This window comes from Arvicola amphibius, chromosome 8, assembly GCF_903992535.2.
Source record: "Arvicola amphibius chromosome 8, mArvAmp1.2, whole genome shotgun sequence".
Taxonomy (NCBI): domain Eukaryota; kingdom Metazoa; phylum Chordata; class Mammalia; order Rodentia; family Cricetidae; genus Arvicola; species Arvicola amphibius.
Window position 1 is genome coordinate 51,782,523 of NC_052054.1, and position 23,993 is coordinate 51,806,515.

The window sequence follows — 23,993 nt, forward strand, 5'->3', positions numbered from 1 at the left end:
ACTTCCTTAGCCTCGCTGTCTTCGGTGGCGGCTATGTTGGGAGGGCATAGCGTTCTGTTCCCTTGGTTACGAAATGCTTTTTTTTTTGGCTGTTTTCTGGAAAGTAAACGCTTTTAGTGACTTGGTGTGGAGCCGAGTTTTGGGGAAACCAAGTTTCGCCTTCAGGGAAATAATCAGAATGCTAGAAAGATTGGAGGCATGGCACTCAGGTAATTACAAAAAATACTGGCATGAAAATGACATCATTGGCTTAACTTCGAGATCAGTTGAGGCCGGTTAATTACCCGGTTGCTTTCTACAAAAAAGATATGCGGAGAATACTGCTGATTGGAATTTCCCCTCAAATTTTACTCATATAATTTGCATACAGTTATATAAAATGCACCCTCTAATGCGTACAATTCAGTGGTTTAGGGGACATTCACAAAGCTGGTGAACCCCGCACAGCCTTGTAAAAGTCGGGGAGAGTAAGGCTGGACTGAAAGTTGAAGTCCAGCCTAGGCTCCACAGTGAGGTGCTGTCTCAAACACACACACACACACACACATCAAAGAGGTCCGCATTGGGGTGCATGCCTGGCATTTCAGTACTTTGGAAATGAAGGCAAAAGGATTGGCTATGTAGGGCTCGGGATGCCAGCTGGGCTACAGGAGACCTGTATACCTCAAGACCTCAAGAAAGAAAGTGCAACCATAACCCATAACCACTATCTAATTTCAACATACTTTTATTACTTCAAAGGCTCACCTACCCATCCACCCAATGGCACTGTCAACCTTTAATCCAGTTTCATGAACTTGCCTATTCTGAATGTACATAGTATGAATTAATTCTCACACTGTGCTCTCATGTCTGATTTTAACCTACTGGGTTTTGGGTTTTGTTTTGAGACAGGGTTTCCCTACATTGCTTTGTCTGGCATGTAACTTGCTATATAGATCACAAAAATCTTGAATTCACAATGATCTTCCCATTTCTGCATCTTGAGTGATAAGGAGTTTGCCTCCACGCATGGCTTAATTTACTATTTTTGTTCTTTTTTTGAGATAGGGTTTTTTATGTAGTCCTGGCTTTTCTGGAACAAGCTCTGTAGACCAGGATGGCCTCAAACCCAGAGATCTGCCTGCCTCTGCCTCCTGTCTCATGCCTTTAATCCCAGCAGATTAATCTGCATGCACCACAACTGCCTGGCACCTAGTTTACTGTATTAAGGTCTGTGCATTTGTGTGTTCTGTTTTGTGGGATCTTGAAATGCAGCCATAGGTGGCATAGAGCTGCTGCCCATGCTGATGTGGAACTTGTGATGCTGCCTGACACCAAGGACAGTCAGGATTAAATGTACATCCTTCCAAGATTAAGGGCATGTCCTGCCACTCCAGGAAATACATCTTTTTGCCTATTGGGATAAATGATGGCAGGAGGGAGGGTGATTTCTAAATAGCTTCAGGATAAGGACTGGCTGGAGCTATCTGGGCTAACTCAGTGGTATAGCACTTACTATAACACAAGGTCCTAGGCTTAAACTCCTGCACTGAACTAAAGAAAAATATTGGCATGTCCAACCTCACTTTGACCTACCATCATGAATGGTAGAGGGAACTGAAGTTATATGTGGCCGGTGGCTTAACCAACCATGCTTAATAATCATGCCTCCATAAACGCTCCAGAGGACAGGACTTTCTGTCTTGTTTAGGTGGTTTCTGGGAGGATGGCTTTGAAAGAAGATGGAATACTCACTTAGCTCTTAGAATGCGGGTTCTCCATCTGGCTGTTTCCAAAGAGGATCAGTTAAGTGATCCTCAGTCCACAAGTTCAAGGTCAGACTGAACTATATAAGACACTATCTCAAAATAAATAAGCAAAAAAATTCTAGTAAACAAACTTTCCTGGGACAGGAGGTGGTAGCACACACCTTTAATCTCAACACTTGAGGTTGAGGCAGGCAGATCTCTGTGAGTTGGAGACCAGCCTGATCTACAAAGTGAGTTCCAGGACAGCCAGGACTGTTGCACAGAGAAACTCTTGAGAAATCAGAAACACACACCAAAACAAAACTTTCCCAGGTCCCTTTCCTAAATTCTAGGCGTTATTTTAGCAAGCGGTTGAAAGTAAGAAAAGGATTGTGGGAACATCCAGCTTGTAACCAAGTCATAAATTGTGGGTAATTTGGGGAACTCACTACTCGAGATTAACATGTAGAGATGGGCAATCCTATGGAACTGAGCCCTTAACCTGTGAGACCTGACACTAGGTCCCATGGGCAGTATCAGAACTGAACTAAGAAGGAGGATATTGTAGACATCCTCCAGGGCACTGACCTGTGATGGAAACTCCATATATCTCATGCAAAAAGTGAAGTGCTGAGGATAGGAGGACCAGAAGAATCAGTTCAGCTTTCCTCCAATGGCATAACTGGCATTTTCAAAAGGCAAAATGAAAAGAGACTCTGTAGTATTTCACAGCCTCTAGTCTTGGTAGAAATAGTTTTTTTGTCCCTCCTTTTAGGGGACAGTAACTCACACTATAATTGAGCCTGGCCTCAAGCTTGCAGCCTCCCAACTGCCGGGATGATGTGCAGGAGCCACCAAGCAGGGGTTTGTGTTGTTCTGCTCACTCTGGACCTGCTTTATCTGGGTCTGTACTTCCATTCTAATTAATAATAGACATCAGAAGACCTTCTGTCTCTCTTCAGCCTAAGCTGATGTCAACCTTCAAAATATTTGGTGGTTTTGTTTTGTTGTTTTTTGAAAACAGGGTTTCGCTGTCTGGGGCTGTTCTGGAACTCGATCTCAGACCAGGTTGGCCTCAAACTCAGAGATCTGCCTGCCTCTGCCTTCCAAGTCCTGAGATTAAAGGCATGTGCCATCACTGACCAAAAAGCTCAAGAAGGTTTTCTTATCCCTTCATAATATTTATTGGCTGCCTATTACATGTTATATAATTTTGCAAAAAAAAACCCCTACAAATGAGTGTTAACATGAAATTTAAAAATAACCATGGTTGGGGTGGAGATACTCAGTGGGTATAGGCGCCTTTTGCCAATCCTAACAATCTGAGGTCAGCAGTTAAGAGTGCTTGTTCCTCTCCCAGAGAACCTGAGCTTGGTTCCTAGCACTGACATCAGGTGGTTCACACCCACATGAATTGCACACACACACACACACACACACACACACACACACACACTGCATGTATGTGCTTCTTTTGAGATCCTACTATGTCTTCCTGGCTGGACAGAACTTGTTAAATAGGTCAGGGTGGCATTGCATTCAGAGATCTGCCTGCCTCTGCCTGTACCACCATGCCCTGAACAGGTCATCTTTCTGATAGCTATCTTTCTCCCTTGGTGATACTGGAGATTCATCCTAGGAACTCAAGCATGCTGGGTATTTTGACAGAGTCTTACTAAGTCTCACTAAGTATCCAGGCCTAACTTGAACTCACTTTGTAGCTCAGGCAGTCTTCTTGCTTCTGCCTCCCAAGTAGCTGACACTACAGGTTATTATACCAGGCTTCAAAAGCCTGATTTTGTTGTTTTTCAAGACAAAAAAAAAAGGCAAGTGGCAAAGGCGCAAACCTTTAATCCCAGCACTCAGGAGGCAGAGACGGGCAAATCTACGAGTTAGTGGCCAACCTGGTCTATCAAGTGAGTTCCAGGATAGGTGCCAAAGCTACAGAGAAACCCTGTCCCCTACCCCCCAAAAAACCCTCAAAATCTGTGTGTGTGTGTGAACATATGTCTAAGGAGTCCAAAAGACAGTTTTGGGTCTCCTAGAGCTGGAGTTATAGGCAGTTGTGACCTACCTGATATGTGTGCTGGAAACTGAGCTTGTGTTCTCTGCAAGGGCACTATGCACTCTTAAGCCCTGATCCAGCTCTCCAAAACAGATGGTGTTTTGTTGTTGCTTTGCTGTTGTTTAGGGTTTTTTGAGACAGGGTTTCTCTGTACAGTCCTAGCTGTCCTGGATCCTGCTTTGTAAACCAGGCTGGCCCTCAAACTCACAAAGACCCACTTGCCTCTGCCTTCTAAGCACAGGGACTAAAGGTGTGCGTCACTTCCACCCAGCCAGACTGTGTTAATATGCATTGTTTTTTAATGCTTGCCGAGTTGCAGTGGATGGGAAGCAGAAGAAGCTACTCAGATGCTCAACAAGCCGTGAAGCAGATGGCCTAGGCCTTCCTCATCTTAAAGGGCACATATAGCCTATTTCCTTGTTCAGATATTTTTTTGGTTTGGGTGGTGTCGAGCATCAAACCCAAAGAGTCACACATGTTAGATAATAACTCTACCACTGAGCTATACCTCCAGTCAAGGGGCCATTTTTATCATAATATTGCTAGTATCATACTTGACATTCCATTATTATCTTCAGGTATTGAAAGGGAAACAAAATCAGCTGGACATGGTGGTAACTCTTGAATTCCAGCACTCAGGAGACAGAAGCAGGCAAATCTCTGTTGGTTTGATGCCTCCCTAGTTTACAAAGCAAGTGCTAGGCCAGTCAGGATTACATAGTGAGACCCAATCTCAACCAAAACCCAAAACCACCTCAAGGTCTTTTTTCCAGAAAGAGGTTTTGTTGAACCTCTAACTCATAGTAGTCCAGGGCAGCATTGGCTTTCCGAACCTACTGTCTTGTTGCTTCTGCCCTTCATAGCATCTATGTGCAAGATGACTTTAAAATACAAGGACACTTGCTACCGTCAGAAAGCTGGGCCGGGTGATGGTGGCGCAGGCCTTTAATCCCAACACTTGGGAGGCAGAGGTAGGCGGATCTCCGAGTTCAAAACCAGCCTAGTCTACAAGAGCTAGTTCCAGGACAGGCTCCAAACACTACAGAGAAACCCTGTCTCAAAAAAAAAAAAAAGCTGGAAAATTTACGTCTAGCCTGGGTTACGTAAGCAAAACTTTGTCTCAGGAAACCAAAAGGAGGGTGGGGATGGGGGAGAATGACAAGTGATGGTTCAGCAGTTAAGAGGACTCACTGCTCTTGGAGAGCACTGGGCTTCAGTTCCCAGCACCCACATGGCTCATGACCATCTCTGACTCCAGTTCCTAGAAACCCAAACTGTTCTTCTGGAGTCTTTGGGCACCAGGTCAGAAAGATTGTGGTGAAGACACAAACACACTCACACATCCACATCAATATTTTAAAGGGGCTATCTGACATGGTCCACAGGGAAAGCATCTGCTGCGCTAGCCTGATGACCTAGCTTTCATTTCCAGAACCCACAGAAAGGTAAGAGAGAACCTGATGCCGACCGAGGCCAGGGCAGGTATCAGATCTCCTGGAACTGAAGCCACAGATGTCTGTAAGCTGCCTCATGGGAATCGAAGCCAGGTCCTCTGGAAGAGCAGCAGCCAGTGCCCTTAACTATGGAGCCATCTCTCTAGCCCCGTAAGTTTTATTTTTAAAAACCGAATTCCTGTCTGGTCCTGCATGACTCTAGTATATTAAATTGTATTGTAACTGGAAATATATATACTGTCAATAGTAACAATGAAATGGTAAGCCAATTGCAAGCTACACAGCAATTATTGTATACAAGAAGTTCATGACTGAGAAACATCTCCATCTTGAATTCCCATGAAGACAGAGCTTTCCATCTCGGCAGGGGCGTCTCCAGGAAAGCCAGGGTCCTCTGCTTCCAAGTGCTGCCCTGTCTCCTGCTCGTGGGTCTGCTCTGCACTGCTTTCTATCTGAATCTCTTCGTCTTCCAACTCCACAGGTTTGTCAGTGGCCGGCACTACAGCCTCATCTTCATTTTCATGCAGAAAGCTGCAAATCATGTTGGGTCTATAGGAGAAATCATTATCCTTCATTTGTAGCCACTCTACGCCATCTAATTGGGCAGGAGATGAGCAAGACAAATAAAGAAACAGAAAATTTCAGTTAAGTATATTTCTTTTCTTAATCAAAACCAATGTGGCACAGATGAAGAGCTGTTACACGGGGCTGGTGGGGATGTGGATCTGTACAACCACTACAGAAACCAGTATGACAATGCCTTATAAAAAAGAGGACCAGTAAACGGTCTAGTGGTACCACTCCTAGACACACAGAAGGAGGATGCTGAGTCGGTCCAGCACAGAGATGCTTGCACATCTATGTTTATGGTATTCACAACAGCCAAGATACAGAACCATACTAAAGATCCATCATTGGGATAAACAGATACAGGGAGCATACAGCCCTGCATGCCTCAAGTTCATTCCCAAGTCTCTTCACTTCAGGTTAAGCACCTTTAAAATGTTTTATTTTATGTCATCTTCATTTCCTGAGACAGAATCTCACTGTGGAGCCCTAGTTGTGTAGATCAGACTGGCCCTGAACTCATAAAGAGTTCCCTCTGTCTCCCATGTACTGGGATTAAAGGAAAGGGCCATTATGCCCGGCCTATTTATTTATTTATTTATTTATTTATTTATTTAATATTTATGGGGTTTTGAAAACAGTTCAGTGGGTAAAAGCACTTGCCATGAAAGATTTACATAAGTCTGATCCACAGACCCTACAGTGGGATGACAGAACGGACCCAGAGCTGTTCTCTGACGTCCATATCTGTACAAGCCACTGCTGTAATAACAATTTAAAAAATCTTAAACTTTAATGTCTTTGTATGTGGTATATGTGTATGTGTACAAATATACATGTGCATGTGTGTATAAAGGCCAAAAGTAGACATGGGACGTCTTCCTTAATCAGTCTGCACCTGACTTTGGAGAAGAGGTCTCTCCTTGAACCTGGAACTCACTGATCCAGGTAGACTGACTGACCAGTGAGCCTGTCCTCCTGTGTCCGCCTCCCCAGTGCTGGGGTGAAAGGCACAGGCCCCTGCAAGAGTGCTGAGGATTGAGCTTTGCCTGCATTGCCCAGCGCTCAGAAAGGGAGAGGCAACGCATCTGTAATCCCAGTGCTAAGGAGGTGGTAACAGGAGGAGGATCAGAAATTACCCAACCTGGGCTGCAAGAATTCCTGTCTAAAGAAGGGTGTGTGTGTGTGGGGGGGGGGTACATACACAATACAGAATGTGATGTTATTTATTTAGCTATAAATAAGAATTAAGTTGAAATAAGTAGGAGAATGGATACAACTAGAACTCTAAAACTCATTTTTAAACAAAATAAGTTGATGAGAAAGACACATATTGCATGCTTTCCCTCATAGGTGTGTTTCTAGGACATGAGAGTAGAAAGGGAATGGCGAGGGAGGCATAAACAGGGGCAGGAGGACATCAGAAGAAAGGGGATGGAGGCATAAATAGAGGGGCAGGAGGACATCGGAAGGCAATGGGAGTCTGTGGCACGAAAGCAAAAGGAAAAACTCTGAGCCTGGCCAGGCCTCCCAAGTACTGGAATTGTACCTAACAGCCACACACCCAATGCAGTGCTAAATTTTAATGTACTATAGTTTATTAATATAGGTATCTCTGTAAATCCAAGGAATATCCTAATAGCAAAGTATCACCCACTGCCAAAGCCCACACTAAGATCACCTACTTGCTTTTGTCTGTGAATGTATGGGACTAAGGGTCTGAGCTCACATCCTCCTTCTACTCACCAAGTTGCTGAGTCTGGCCTTGAACTCCTGATCTTCAGCTGCCTTCCCCCACCCCGCAAAGCACTGGGATTACAAGCATATGCCACCACATCCGGCTAGTACTAGGCATTGATCCAAGGGCCTCACAAACGCTGGGCAAGGGTTCTTGACCACTTAGCTATGTTACCAGCCCAAGGGTACCCATCTTCAAAGAATTGAGTCAACGAACCTATGTTTTCTTCTCCTTCCTTTTTTTCTGTCAGCAGCGTCCTCGTCATGCTGAGCTTCTTCATCGTGTGGCATTTGTACTTCAGCACTGTTCTGTCGGTCCCTTCCGGCTCCACTAGGACATAAAATGATCTTATTATGCTGCTCAACTACTTCCTAGGAGACGGCACAGGAAGTCACACTGTGATTCATCACTCCTGTCCCACATGCAAAGAAATGACAGATAACACTGTCACTCAAAGGCACAACAGACTCAGACCCAAACAGCCATGAGGCCAGAAACATGAAAACAGAGATTAAGGGAACAGGCAGGGTAGACTCAAGCCCTAACATGAGAAATAGGGGTCAGGAGTTGGCCTGCAGGACAGTTTGTCAACAATCCCATCACCCAAATGAAAGAACAGAACCAAATGTCCTACTTGAAGCAAGAGGATTGAGTGGGGATGTTCCCAGTTAGAAAAGCCTGGGAAAAAATGCTGTGATATTGCTGCCTAGAACTACAACTCTTAAAGACTGTAGACCCAGACAGGTGAGAGAATGAGACACTGGACCAAAGACAGGAGACACCAGAAACTTCCACATACTGCTCTGCCAGTGTGAGCTCCTGCTACACGTCAGGAGAGAACATGACGGCGTCTAGACATCCGAACCATATGAAGTCCAGCTGTTGCTAATATTCTTTTCTTCTTTTCTTTCTTTTTTTGGTTTTTCAAGACAGGGTTTCTCTGTATAGCCCTGGCTGTCCTGGAACTCACTCTGTAGACCAGGCTGGCCTCATATTCAGAGATCCGCCTGCCTCTGCCTCCAGAGTGCTGGGATTAAAGGTGTGTGCCACCACTGCCCGGCTATTGCTAATATTCAAACTTAGAATTTCATGTAGTTCAAGCTGCTCATTTAGTTGAAGATAGCATACATTCCATTTTTATTCTCCTCCACCCCTCTTTTTACATTTAGTTTTTGGTGCTGGGTAATTGTGGCTAAGGCCTCCCACGTGCTAAGCAAATGTTCTAGAGGAGAGCTACAACCCCAGCCTCTTATTAAATCTATTTCTTTCCTTTGCTCATCAATCTAGCTCTAGATATAAAGTCTGGAGAAAGTTGTTTACCTGTACACACAAAGACACACATAAGGAATGTATGGCAGCATTTTTATAGTGAGGTATTCAGTATGGTTAAGAACATTAAGAAACACATGGCTGTACAGTGAATCACTCAGAAGGCTGAGACAAAGGAATCACAAGTCTGAAGTCAGCCAGGGACAGGATATGCATAGTTCCTCAGCATATGCAAAGCTATAGTTCAGTCCCCAACATCATTATGAGAAAATGAAAGCGAGCCCTGAAACCAAGCTACATTCAAACCCTGGCCCTGCCACTCACTCCTGTGTGAATCTGAGACTGTTGCTGACACCTGTGCTTTCTCCAGCTACGAAGGAGCATGAAGATGGCACCGACGCTGGCACTTGGGAGGCTCAGAAAATAGCAGAATTTAAGTCCAGCCTGGGAAACACAGAGAATTCCAGGCTAACCTGTGCTGAGGCTGCTTCCAAACATACAGAAAGTATCTTGTTCACTGAATTGTGGTAAGGATCAAACAATCAAATGAACATATAAATAAGATACATATCCTTTAGAACTAACATATAGATGATAACAAAGAGTAGCTATTAGCTGTGTGTGGTGGCGCACACCTTTAATTCCAGCACTCAGGAGGCAGAGGCAGGAAGAGCCCTGAGTTCAAGGCCAGCCTGGTCTACAAAAGAGAGTTCCAGAACAGCCAGGACTAGAAACCCTGCCTCAAAAAAAAAAAAAAAAAAAAAAAAAAAAAAAAAACAAGCTGAGTGGTGCTGGCGCACACCTTTAACCCCAGCACTCAGTGGCAGAGGCAGGCAGATCTCTGAATATGAGGCCAGCCTGGTCTACAGAGTGAGTTCTCAGACAGCCAAGACTACACAGAGAAACCCTGTCTCAAAAAAACAAATTAAAAAGAAAAAAATAGTAGCTATTAACTATTGGTGATTTTATACAGTTGAACTGGGTGTCAGCTTATACTCACAATGGGAACAAACTACAGAACATACTAATCTCTAAATGGAGTGCTACACAACAGGAAAATAAACACACACTATATCATCAGGTATAAACCTCAAAATATAGCTAAATAAAAAAAAATACAGGCTATCTTATATGGTACGTTACAATTTAGATAAACTTTTTGGTTTCTGTTTTTTAACAGTATTGGGGCAGAATTCATGCTGCCAGGCAACAATCTACCACAAAGCTAAGCACAAGCCTCAAGTTTGAAAATTCATATATATGGAATATAAAATTAGGTATAGGCAAAAGAAACATCAAATTCAAACCAGTGATTATTTGTGGAGACAGAGGAAAGGGCATAAGCGAGGAACTGAGCACACGGGCTTTACTCATATGTTGGGGGAGTTTGCTGAGGTACTAGGGGCTGCACACACACCCTGCCACTAAGCTGTAACTCTTTGACTGTGAGGAAGAATCTCACTGTATAGCTCGGTCAGGCCTTGAACTCACAACCTCCTGCCTTGGCCTCCTGACTCGCTGCAATCAGAAGCTGTGCCATCACACCCAGTTTCTGCTAACACTTTAAACTGTTCCAAGTCAAGGACAAAATGGGGAGGAACTATACAATTGGACAATGTGTGTGCACATGATACTTAGTTTTCAGGTTTTTTTGTTTGTTTTGTTTTTCGAGACAGGGTTTCTCTATAGCTTTGGAGCTTGTCCTGGAGCTCGCTCTGGAGAAAAGGTTGACCTCGAACTCACAGACATCCACCTGCCTCTGCCCCCTCCTCCACCGAGTGCTGGGATTAAAGGCATGCGCCGCCACTGCCCGGCTTTAATTACAGTTTTTATGTGTTTGTATGTGCACAGGACTGCCACAGCATGTGTGTGAAAGTCAGAGGACAACTTGCAAGAGTCAGTATCCCCTTCCACCATGTGGGCCCCAAGGATTGAACTCACGTTGTCAGACTTGGCAACAAGCATCTTCACCCACCGAGCTATCAACAGCCTGAGGGATTATTTATTTTTGTTATTAGTTTTTTGAGACAGGGTCTCACCACAATGCTGGCTGACCTGAATCTGCTATGTAAACCAGGCTGGCCTCAAATTCACAGAGATCTACCAGCTTCTGCCTTTCAAGTGCTGGGATTGAGGTATGCACGACCATGCCCAAGCTAAGATATCAATTTTAACATTTATTACACATAGTTTTTTTAAAGAACTTTTTGATGTGCATGTGTGTCTCTCTCTATGTGGGAATGTGCTCTCTGAGGCCAACCCCCTAGAGCTGGCGTTACAGGCACTTGTGAGCCACCCAACATGGTACTGGGAACTGAACTCAGGTCCTCTGCAAGAACGGTACGTTTTTAACCGCTGAGCCACCTCTCCAGGCCCCTATATTTACTATACATTGCAAATCTGAAGCTAGGCAAGTTGGAGTACTGCAGTGATATTCTGTTTGTTTTCACAAGTAAAGCTTGCCTGAAGATCAGAGCGCAGAGCTAAGCCACTAGAGGCCAGGAAGTAAGGGCACACACCTTTAATTCAAGACAGAGGCAGATCTGTCAGTTCAAGGCCACCCTGGGCTACGTGAGACTGAATCTGCCTAAAAAAGAAACAGAGCTTATACATAGGTGATCCTAGTACTTGGGATCCCACTCCTTTAATCCCGGTACCAGGGAGGTGGAGACAGGAGTGATATGGCTGGGTAGAAAGAGGACTAAAATGCAGAAGGAGACAGGAGCTCAGTGCAGTCTGAAGCAGTCCGTCTGAGGCAGCAGTCAGAGGACAGTCTGAGGACACAGTCTGAGAACAGGATTGTCCTCTTGGTCTGAGGATTCTGTAGAGGTAGAAGATCTCTCTAGTGGCTGGCTGCACTGCTTCTCTGATCTCTCAGCTTTTACTCCCTAATATCTGGCTCGGGTTTTTATTAAGAACCATTAGAATCCATGCTACAGTGTACCGAGGCTATAATCCCAGCACTAGGGACGCAGGAGGATTGCGAGTTCAAAGCCAGCCTGAGCTGCAGATGACCTGATATTAAGCAACAATAAAATAAAAAATAAAAAGCAAATCACACAGTAAATTTGAAATAATCTGTAGAAAGTTAGTCTAGCATAGCAATGACTTACCGCGTTCAACACCTTCTTCAAATATAACACAGGTCCCAAGAGTATCTGCAGGAAAACGTAAGGCAATTAGGAAAGATGGCAGAAACACTCTGAAAGCCACATGACAAAGGAGCTTGAACATCCGGCATTCTCTTACCTTCATACTCCCCAGCAAATACATAGCTGTCTACTTGCAGGATGGGCCTCTCAGTGTCAATTCCCTACAACAGATTAAAGGGCATAAAATACCATCATTAGAAAATTTCCCTTGAGGGATGGAGAGATGGTTCAGAGGTTAAGAGCACTGGCTGTTCTTCCAGAGGTCCTCAGTTCAATTCCCAGCAACCACATGATGGCTCACAAACATCTGTAATGAGATCTGGCGCCCTCTTCTGGCATGCAGGCATATGTGCAGATAGAAGACTTTATACTAAATAAACCTTTAAAAAAAAGAAAGCAGGGCAGTGGTGGCGCACGCCTTTAATCCCAGCACTCGGGAGGCAGAGGCAGGCGGATCTCTGTGAGTTCGAGACCAGCCTGGTCTACAAGAGCTAGCTCCAGGACAGGCCCTAAAGCTGCAGAGAAACCCTGTCTCGAAAAACCAAAAAAAAAAAAAAAAAAAAAAAAAGAAAGACAATTTCCCTTGAAGCCAGGCAGTGGTGATGCACACCTTTAATCCCAGCACTCAAGAGGCAGAGGTGGACACTCTGTCAGTGAGTTTGAGACCAGCCTGGTCTACAAAGTAAGTTCCAGGACAAGCCACGACTGTTTCACAGAAAAACCATCTTAAACCAACCCCCAAAATGCCCTCGGAGTTGGGCGTGTAGGGGCATGCCTTTAATCTCAGCACTCATGAGGCAGAGGCTAGCCTGGTCTACAAAGCAAGTTTCAGGATAGCCAGGGCTCTTTGGACCAGGTGTGGTGGGGCATGCCTTTAATCCCAGCACTTGGAAAGCAAAGAGGCGGGCCATCTGAATTTGACACCAGTCTAGTCTACAGAGTGAGTTCCAGGATGGCAAGATCATGGGTCAGCCCAGGCTACATATGCAACCATGTCTCCAAAAAAAGGAAAAAAAGCATACCAAAACAAAACAAAATCTCAAGGACCACCAAGATCTCTCAGCAGGTAGGTGCTTGCTGTCAAACCTGATGACCTGAGTTCAATCCCCAGAACCTGCATGGTGGAAGTAGAAAACTGACTCCTACAAGCTGTCCTCTGACCTCCTCCACAGGAATACCGTGGCACGCATACAGTCACACACAAAAATAAATAAATGTAATCACAAAAAAAAAAAGGAAAGAAAGAAAAGCAATGCCAGGTACGGTGGCACATACCGGTAATCCTAGCACTCAAGAGGTATAAGTAGGAGAATCAAGTTCAAAGACAGCCTTAGCCACAAACTGAGTTCATAGCCATCCTCTATTACATCAGCCCTTGCTGGGAACTACTGGGGAAAAGAAAGGCCGAAGGGAGATGGGTGATTATGATCAAGTATATTATGTGCATGTATAAGATTATCAGAATGAAACCTGTTGTGTACACACAATTATCACATACTTTATAACTTGCTTATTTTTTTGTTTTGTTTTGTTTTGTTTTTTGAGACAGGGTTTCTTTGTCCACCTGCCTCTGCCTCTAAAGTGCTGGTACTAAAGACATGTGTCAAATCTAGTTTTTGTTTTTTTAATTTTTTTTAAACTTTATTTCATGTGAATTGGTGTGAAGTTGTCAAATCCTCTGGAACTGGGGTTACAGATAGTTGTAAACTGCATGTGGGTGCTGGGAATTGAACCCAGGTCCTCTGGAGGAACAGGCAGTGTCCTTAACCTCTGAGCCATCTCCCCAGCCCCTGTGTTTCTGGGTTTTTTTTTTTTTTTTTTTTTTTTTGGTTTATCTTATTGGTTTTCTGAGACGGGGCTCCTCTGGAGTTCTGGCTCTCATTCTGTATATGAAGCTGAACTCACAGAGATCCGCCTTCTTCTGCCTCCCTAGGGCTGGGATTAAAGGTGTGCACCACCACCTCCTGGCTTGTTGGTTTTTTTTTTTTTTTTTTTTTTTTTTGCTTTTTGAGATAGGGTTTCTCTGTAGCTTTGGAGCCTGTCCTGGAACTAGCTCTTGTAGACCAGGCTGGCCTCGAACTCACAAAGATCCACCTGCCTCTGCCTCCCGAGTGCTGGGATTAAAGGCGTGCGCCACCACCGCCCGGCATTGTTGGTTTTTTTTTTTTTTAAGACAGAGTTTCCTCTGTGTGTAACAGTCCTGGCTCTCCAGGAACCCAATTTGTAAACCCATAGAGATCCACCTGCCTCTGCCTCCCAAGTGCTGAAATTAAAGGTGTGTGCCACCACTACCTAGCTTCTTTACGGTTTTTAAAGACAAGGCTCCCTGTAGCTCAAGCTGGCCTAGAATTTATTTTGTCATTAAGGATGACACTGAATGCTGATTTGCCTGCCTTAGACTCTCCAATGCTGACATTCCAGGGTATACCAGGATGGCCTACTTTCATGCTGTTTCTTACAGTCTGACGGGTAAGGCTCGGGTGTGAGCCATGGAGATACACCAAAGGCTCTGCCTGTTGTCATATGCAGGCACTTGCGAGAAGCAGGTAATGTGGGTGCTGAGCAACTGGCCTGGCCACGCAGTATACATGTCCACACTTAGACCAGAGTCTGGGACCAGACTAGTACTCTTGACTGTGGTACCACTGGAGGATGGAACTTTCTAGTAAGAAAGAAGACAGGCTTTGCTTAGGTACAACACTGGATGAGGCTTTTGTCCAAAGTTCCAAACAAAATGTTATCTTTTGCTCTTTACATTCTCTCCAGCCATACATTCAGGCAATGAAGCAGGCATTTCCTTACTCCATAGAATCACCCCTTACCCTGTTCCTCTGGAATGGTCCCTTAAGCTTTGTAAGGTGGAATGAGCATATTTATCTTCGTGGACAAGTGTATCCCCTTCATTCCTGTTTTAACTTTGAGAAAAAAATGTCAGGTGGTGGCGTCACATTCCTTTAATCCCAGCACTCAGGAGGCAGTAGCAGGCAGATTTCAGAGTTCCAGGCCTCCATCGAGAGAGAGAGAGAGAGAGAGAGAGAGAGAGAAAGAGATCTACAACATTCGCTGAACTCAAAAGAATGAAAATCTACAACATTCCCCAAATTCTAAGACTCACCAAAATCTTGCATTTATTTTCACATTTGGAGAGAAAGTCTGAATCAATAATTCCTGACAACTCTACCAGAACAAATTGCTCCTGGCGGAAGAAAGAAAAGTTAGTATGGTACACGGCCAGCGAGCAAGGGACAATAAACAGAAATGCCCCAAATCCCAATTTAACGATTGTGAAAACTGGATGTATCTCTGGTGGAAGCAGATTACTCGCGGAACCCTCAAGACCATCTCTATTCTTCTCGTGCCCCAGGGTCTGAAAGAGAGCGAGCAGTCTCCGGGCCTCCCTCCCGCCGTCCGCATCCGGGACTCTTTTCCCCAACCGGGCTTGGCACAGCTATGACCGCCTATGCTGAAGGCCTTCGACCCACGCTTACAGCCTCCTCTATCTCCTCTTCCTCCTCCTCCTCCTCGTCTTCCCAACTCGGATCCATCGCAGCCGCCATAGCTCGCACGCTCGGAGAGGCCATGACTGGCCACGCCCACCCTGCGCCGCCATCTTGGATACGGGCAGCGGCGTCCCATATCCGGCTACTGCCGCTCACGACGCACGAACGCCTAGCCAGAAAGCAAGATGGCCACGCCAGTAGTCCGCAGGAGAACCACGTGAAGCCTCTGCACACTCCGAGCTTTCGAGCTTTGGGAATTCCGATTTTTTACCCCTTTGGGAGAACGTGGTTCGTAGAGCTCAGGCTGCCCAGAACTCAGTGAGTAGCTGAGCATGCACGCAAGCATCTCTCTCTGACTCCCTGCCGGCTGAAGCTCTGAATCTTAGAAACTAAACCTCACGTACTTCGCGTGTCGCACTGAAACCTGGATAACCAATTCGAGTCAACTGAAGTGCTCGCCTACACTGTCATCCCAGCAGCTGCTAAGGGGGCCTAAAGCAGGATTATTAATTCAAATTAAAGGACAGGCTAGCTAGCACCAAGTATAGCCTTGATACATCCAGCACTGATGCTACCGAATGTTGCACTGGGAAGACTGGGGCAGGGTGGAAATGGAACAGCAAAGGTTACTAAGCAAAACCAGTCTCAACAAAATGCAACCTGAGAAGCCGCACATACCCTTTATTTTTAAACTGGACCGGAAGCGGTTTTGTTTGTCTGAATACACTAACGTGATTGGCTGTTGCCCGTAATATGCTAATTAGAACTTTAAATTTGAGTTACCCTACAATTCATAATATTTAGAATGATTTGTTTTTCAAAGAAAAGTACGAATATCATTTTGAAAATACATGTGTGTGCTATTTCTTCGGAGAGAATATCACCGACGGCGGCGACGGAGCCGGGGAAATGGACTGATGCAGTGTCACCATCATTGAAAAATGTACTGCCAGATGTGACTAGGCAGCGGTTGACGCTGTGGAACTTAAGACTATACTTTCAGGGATCATTTCTATAGTTCGTTACTAGAGAAGTTTCTCTGACTGTGTAGAGCACCCGAAACCACGAGGAGGAGACGGAGCACTCTCCCCTGAGCGTGAAGCCGGCTCTTAGTGTTGCTTCGTGCATCTGCTATTTGCCATTGATGATCGTTCCTCTCTCCCCACGGGAGAGTGGAGGGGGAGAATGCAGTCTGAGTGGTTTTTTACTGCTGGTTCAATAATAGCTGAGTTCTGGTACTATCTCTAATGCTTGTGTTTCTTTGTATTCACTTATGTGTCACATGGGTATGGTTACAGCAGCTATTTTCCTTACTCTTTGTTTGGTCGTTTGTTTCTTTGAAATAGAGTTTCTTCTGTAGATTTTGAACCTGTCCTGGAACTAACTCTTGTAGACTAGGCTGGGCTCGAACTCTACCTCCCGAGTGTTGGTATTAAAGGCGTGCGCGCCCGGCTTGGGTTTTTAGAGAATCTTCTATGTGCCAAACTAGGTCTTTTGAAACCATAATTGAAGTTACTTGGGGAGAAAAAAGTCTGTGAAGGTCGCTATTAGCCTCAATTAGTAAATAGGGGCAATTAGGAGAGTGCCATTACTGTATTTTTAAATATTGGGCGTGATATTTAGAATCTGCCACACGGTGGCGACAAAATGATTTAACTAAGTCTGCTCCTTCTTGCCTGTATGAAAAATATTTCATAGTAGAACTCTAGTAAAAGTATCTTTAGGGTTAAAGTCCTTTTTCAGTAGTTTTAGTTTCAGAAACAGTATGCTTTTGTTTTAAACGTGCACCTTACTTGATGAGAAAACGAAGTGCAAGGCTGAAAATGTAGCTCAGTGGTAGAGCATTCGCCTGGCACCTTTGAAACCCTTGGTCCAACCGCCAATGGGGTGGGGCGGTTACTAAGTGTTGGGTAAGACTTCAAATTTCAACTGCATCACAGTGAGTTGGAAGGGTTCTCCAGATAGCAAGTGAGCATTTTCACCCCAGTAAATTCCGCGGTTCTGATGCTCTGGCCTAAGAAACTGAGTTGGAGTACTACTCTACCAGATCAGAATAGCAAAGAGCCATTTGCCAGCAGCCATGTACGATAAATACTGAGATCATGTTAAGTGTTCCAGCTTACTAGAGAACATTAATAGTTGTGAAAGTAATTTTTGGGGCGGGGGAGGGGATTCGAGACAGGGTTTCTCTGTAGCTTTGGAGCCTGTCCTGGAACTCACTCTGTGGCCTCAAGCTCACAGAGATCTGCCTGTTTCTGCCTCCCAAGTGCTGGGATTAAAGGTGTACACCACCACCGTCCAGTTTAAAATTTAATTCTTTAATTTATTTTTGCTTTATTATTTCTATTATTTCTATGTGTATAGGTGTCTGTCAAACACACATTAAAACAAAAATAGCGCTCTTTTCCATCTTCCTCTTGGAGAGGCAGCTTCGCTTCTGCCTCTCTCCCCACTTCTCTGCTTCCCCCTTTCCCCCTGTCTCCCCCCCCCCACCTTCCCCCTTTATAACTCCCTGAATAAATCTTCAACCTCACTCTGCAAAAAAAAAAAAAAAAAAAAAAAAATAGCTGGATATGGTGGCATCGGCCTTTAATTTGTGATGAAGGGGCAGGTGAATGGAGGTCTCTGTGCATCCGAGGCCAGATTGGTTTACATAATGAATTCCAGACCAGTCGAGGCTGCGTAGTGAGATTCTGTTCAAAAGAAAGAAGGGGCGGGGGGTGGTGGAGAAGTTCATAAAATTTGCATAACTGTTTAAGATACCAGAGTAATAGTCACGAAATTTCTCGGACTCCAGATAAGGGATGTGGCTCAGTTAGCAGAGTGCTTGCCTGACTTGCAGGACACCCTGGGTTCATCCCTAGCTGTACCTAACTAGGGTGTGGTGCTGCATCCCTGTGGCCTCTGCAGGAGTGAGGAGGATCACATGTTCAAGGTCATCTATGAACCAGGCGGTGGTGGTGCACGCCTTTAATTCCCAGCGCTCCGAGGCATAGACAGGCAGATCTCTGTGAGTTCAAGGCCAGTCTGGTCTACAGAGAGAGTTCCTGAACAACCAAGGCTACACAGAGAAAACCTCTTTCAAGTGGAAATCTTTGACTGTGTAGAATGGGCTACTTGAGACCCTTCCTTAAAAAAAAAATATTCTTTGATATGTGAAGACAAAGAAAGACTTCAGGCTGCTTACAGGGGCCGGGAAGGTAGTTCTTTTGATAGAGTGGCTGGCATGCACAAAATCCTGAGTTTGGTTTTCAGCATTTTATAAAGTGTCCGATGTGGCATCTAGGACTCAGGAAGCAGGTGGAGGCCCACTGCATGCTACAAAGAAGGAGAGAGACAACACTTACGGGTTCCAAAGACTTTAATAATCACCACATAATCAGGTCACTCACTGTCGATAAGGGCTGCAGGACAAGGACTCTGGAGCCTTGTTTCTCCTGGCAGTCATGAGCAGTGGCAGAAGCAGGGCTATAAGCACAAAAACCATAAACTTTCGTTGCCAAGTTACAGTTACAGTTTTCACCAATCAGGAATCAAAGACTAGGAACACAGAATGTAAGTCTTTCAGTCCAACCAATGAGATTCATTTGTTTTTTTCTTATGTTGTTAGGAACAGCCATAATGTCTTAGAGAATTTAAGATTCATAACGACTATTTCTATGGCAGGAGGTTGGTCAACCACTGGAGAGTTCTCAGCTCCCCTCCGGCTTGAGAACCTGAACTTTATTTCACCCTGCAGGTAAGATGGAGTCTGAAATCAAAATGGCAGTACTTAGGCCAAGGTGCTTTTGCCTGCTCCCTTCATGATGAATGCTGGCATGTGTGCTCAACTCCACTGCCTAGGAAATGATGCTGCCCAAGGATGGGTTTTCCACATCAATCAAATGTTCAGGACAGTCCCCCCACGGACATGTCCACCAGGCAACCAGTCTCCACAATCCCCCTATCTAGGTGATTCTAGATTATGTTAAGATGACGGTTGAAACTGACTGTTGGGCTGGATCCTCCAGCTCACCCTGGATAATCTGGAAAGCCCCATTCCTGCCTCTCTCACCAGACCCCGCCCACTCGGAGTCTCCGGACAAAGGAAAGGTGTCAAAATGTTCAGTTCCGAGTTCTTAGCGACTTCTCCAGCTCCTCCACTGAAGGTGCCAGCTGCCCAAGTTCCCGCCTGAAGTGGTCAGCTTTTGACCTTACTTGGGCACAAACCCGACTTGTGGCAGACACGTCATCATCCCTCACCTACAACCTATACAAATCCTTTCCTTTTGGGGCATGGCTTCTCCAGCCTCAGTCTCTGGGACTGGAGAACACGCTGCGGAGTTACATTGCTCCAATCAACCTGTTGTTATTCTTTTTCAATTCGGGGGGGATCCGGTTTAGGGGCAGAAACCCTATTGCTGAGCACCACAGAGCTGTATTCCTTACGTGTGTTCTCCTGGCCACCTTTGAAATTTGTCTCTGCTGTGAGAGGCACTTCTGTGGGAAAAGTTTGAGAAATACTGAAATATTGCTTTAAAACAAATGATGCTGCCCGCCGGTGGTGGCACTCGCCTTTAATCCCAGCACTCGGGAGGCAGAGGCAGGCGGATCTCTGTGAGTTCGAGGCCAGTCTGGCCTACAAGAGCTAGTTCCAGGACAGGCTTCAAAGCTACAGAGAAACTCTGTCACGAAAAAAAAAAAACCAACAAAACAAAACCCAAAGCCAAAGACTGCCATTTGGGGCTGGAGAGATGGCTCAGTGGTTAAGAGCACCGCCTGCTCATCTTAAAGGTCCTGAGTTCAATTCCCAGCAACCACATGGTGGCTCACAACCATCTGTAATGAGATCTGGCGCCCTCTTCTGGCCTGCAGGCATGCATGTAGGCAGAACACTGTATACACAATAAATAAATCTTTAAAAAAAATCACTGAGGAGAATTTTAAAATAAAATAATCTTTAAAAAAATGTTTGTAAGTGGGCCTGGAAATAAAGATCTGTCATCTCAGTACGCAGAAAAATGGGGCAGGAGGATCCAGAGTTCAAGGTCAGCCAGGTGACTTAGAGCCTGTCTCAAAATAAAAGTAAGATGAGGAGACGTAGCTCAGAGGATGATACGGCCTAGCGATGTGTGAAGCTTAACCACCAGCACCCAAGCTAAACAGGTAAACAAACGCAGCCTGGCCTGTCACGTTGACACTGAAGCACACCGTGTGTCAGCGGCCCCTTTGATACATGGTGGAGTCCGTGGGACTTAGCTTCTAGCTGAATGTAGAGGAGCAGACGAGAAATTGTAAAAATCCAAATTACCAGCTGGCTGTGGTAAGTATACACCTCTAATCCCCAACACAGGAGGGTGAAGCAGAAGGATTACAAAATGACCAACCTGGGAAACTTACCCAGAGCCGATCTTTAAAATAAAACCCATGGCCTGGGCAATGGTGGTGAATCCCTGTGATCCCAGCACTCACAAGGCAGAGGCAAGCTATCTCTGAGTTCGAGGTCAGTCTCGTCTTTAGAACAAGTTCCAGGACAGTCAGTACTACACAGAGAAACCCTGTCTCGAAAAACCAAAATAAATAAATAAATTACACCTATTTAAATTTTCAACTTCATTTACTACCAGTGCGTATGTGCACATGCATGTGTGCTACCTGTGTTTGGGTATGGACACACCTGAAACAATTCAAATGTGAGTGTCAGAAGACAAGTTTATCGAGCCGCTTCTCTCTTACCTTTACATAGGTTCCAGGAATAGAGCTCAGGGCTTCAGATAGTTGCAATACTTACTCTCTAAGCCAGTGGTTAGAGGTCACAACTCCTTTGGGGATGAATATCAGATATCCTGTATATCAGATATTTACATTGTAATTTATACCAGTAGCAAAATTACAGTTATAAAGTAGCAACAAAATAATTTTATGGTTGGGGAGGTCACCATAACTATATTAGAGGGCTGCAGCATTAGGACGTTTGAGAACCACTGCAAGCCATCTCACTGGCTCCTGTCTCAATAAAAAGAAAAAAAACTGAGCCAAGGATAGCTGGAGATGTGACTTAGTCGGTAGAATGCAAGAAGCCATAGGTTTGATCCTCAACACCAATAAAACCAAGAATGACAGTACGGCCCTCCAATCTCAATGAGGTAGGAGGATCAGAAGTTCAAGGTCAGCTGGGTGCGGTGATACAAGTCTTTATTTAGTACCAGCACTTGGGAGGCAGAGGCAGGCAGATCTCTGTGAGTTCCAGACCAGCCAGAGCTCACAGTGAGCAAGCAAACAGAAGTTCAAGATCATCCTTGGCTACATAACAAGTCCGATGCCATCCTGGCTTATGTGAGAGCCTGTTTCCAAAGTAAACTCAGGGGACTAGAGATGGTTCTGCCGCTAAGAGCAACTCCATATTCAGGAGATCTGATGCCTCTGCAGACACCTGCACTCCCATGACGTGTCTACATGTAACCACACACACTTTCACATAATTCAAAATAGTAAAAGTAGATATTTTTAAAAGAAAACTAGGGGACCAGTAACATGGCTTGTAGCAGACTTTCTTGGACCACCAGCTTCTAAATCACGACATGGAGGCATTATTAATTATGAATGCTCAACCTTAGCTTATGCTTGTTTCCAGCTAGCTTTTTTTATTATTATGTATACAATATTCTGTCTGTGTGTATTTCTGCAGGCCAGAAGAGGGCACCAGACCTCATTACAGATGGTTGTGAGCCACCATGTAGTTGCTGGGAGTTGAACTCAGGACCTTTGGACGAGCAAGCAATGCTCTTAACCTCTGAGCCATCTCTCCAGCCCCTTCCAGCTAGCTTTTTTTATGGCTTTTTAGTTGTCCCAAGGCTCGTTTCCCTCCTCTACATACAGTTCATCATGCTTCCTCCATGTCTGGCTGATTGGTCCCCGGCTGACTGGCTGGCTCCCCTTTTCTCTCTGCCTGCCAGCCCTGCCTTTCTCTCCTCTGCCTAGCTATTGGCCATCCAGCTTTTTGTTAGACTAACCAGGTACCTTAAGCAGGCAAAGTGAAACCCCAACGTATCTTTACATAGTTAGACAATGCAGCATGAAAAAAAAAAACAACACACCCTTAAATAATCAACAAATGCATCATAACCAAATGCAGCATATTTTCACATAGCTAAGCTTGATAGTCCACAGCATAAACAAGCACGCCACATCTTTCCATAGCGAGACTAATGTTCCACAACAATGGTTCAGAAGGGAAGGCACTTACCATGCAAGCCTAGCAAAGAGAGTTCAGTCCTGGAATGAGAAGAAAGAAATGACTCCACAGGATTGTCCTCTGACCTCTACACAGGTGCTGTGACCTCTACACAGGTGCTGTGACCTCTACACAGGTGCTGTGGCCTTTGTGCCCCTCCACACACACACACCACATATACACACACAACTTTTTTGAAGAAGTTAAGATAGAGCTCAGTGGTTAAGAGCACCTAGTTAGGTCTCCGTCACTCATATCAGGTGTCTCACAAGCCACCTGCGGCTCCAGCGCAGCGACTATGACACCTTCTGAGCTCCGAGAACATCTGCATGTACACGGCACGCAAAAACCCACTCAGGCACACACGCACAAGTATAAACAAAAACGAATATTTTAAAAAGTCAAGTAAAAAAGCAACAGCAGAATGTGTGGAACGTCTCAAAAGTTCGATAAAGCCATAAAGCATGAAGGCTGCCAGTGGAGGAGACGCTGGCATGGTGTGTGGGGGCAGGCTAGGAAGCTCTTCTGTAGGTAGGAACGGGGAGGTCCAGAGGACCCTGGGTGCGGCCGTGACCGGAGACCGGACAAGATGTGTCAGAGAGGTAAGGCTTGGGGACTGCCAAATGATGAGGCCAATAAAAGAAGGAAGGACTCCTTTCACCTCCGTCAGTTGGACTTTGGACTCAACCAAGATGTCGCCACAGGGCTGGCAGCAGAAGGTTGAGAACAAAAGTGAAAGAATCTTGAGGCACGTTCAACGCGGCGCCTTCACCAAGACGAGAGTCCAGACATCACCGTCAGGGCAGAATGATCCTTAGTAAAGATGCCAAGATGTGGGCACACTGAAGAAAAACCAAGAAGTCTTAGTGGAAATGCCTGTGAGGGAAATAATGGGCCATTTCTGCCTGTATCGTGGGCATCCTTCTGAGATCGCTAGAACAGGGGAGAAATAAGACAGTCGATTCAGACCTAAATTGTACACTGCTCTTACTGCCGATAATGCATGCAGCAGACGTGAACGCTACCCCCTGAGATCCAGCTGTCCTGCAGACATTATGAGTGATCTCTGCGGGAGTCAGGATGGCACCGTGCTCTCATTTTTGCAGCGCTGGGGGAACACATCCAAACTTGTCTGTATGGAATGTGAGAAGTTTGAATGCGTGTGAATGACTTCATTAGCGCATTGTTTGACTCAAAGGAGCAAGGGTGAGCCTCAAGGGTTCTGTGAGCTTTAGAAGCCTCGAGTCCGAGATTACACGCAATAACTTGAGAAGATGTAAACAGAATCTGGGGTTGTCTAATTAG

General features: G+C 45.2%; 1 protein-coding gene, 1 long non-coding RNA gene and 1 other non-coding gene across 3 annotated transcripts; 2 read left to right on the top strand and 1 right to left on the bottom strand.

Annotated features, from left to right (window-relative positions):
- The first annotated feature begins 32 nt into the window (after positions 1-32).
- Positions 33-5,898, top strand: LOC119821063. The gene is made up of 3 exons (XR_005286574.1): positions 33-209; positions 5,228-5,399; positions 5,731-5,898. It is a non-coding gene; the product is annotated as an uncharacterized LOC119821063 (long non-coding RNA).
- Positions 5,144-15,618, bottom strand: Gtf3c6 (general transcription factor IIIC subunit 6). The gene is made up of 6 exons (XM_038339894.1): positions 15,464-15,618; positions 15,091-15,171; positions 12,073-12,136; positions 11,937-11,981; positions 7,771-7,884; positions 5,144-5,844 (listed from the first exon to the last, which is right to left on the bottom strand). Exons 1-6 carry the CDS (start codon positions 15,554-15,556, stop codon positions 5,555-5,557), a joined length of 687 nt encoding a protein of 228 aa, XP_038195822.1. The 5' UTR covers positions 15,557-15,618; the 3' UTR covers positions 5,144-5,554.
- An 844-nt stretch (positions 15,619-16,462) lies between these two features.
- LOC119822111 lies at positions 16,463-16,676 on the top strand. The gene has a single exon (XR_005286703.1). It is a non-coding gene; the product is annotated as a small nucleolar RNA U3 (small nucleolar RNA).
- Positions 16,677-23,993: the final 7,317 nt, after the last annotated feature.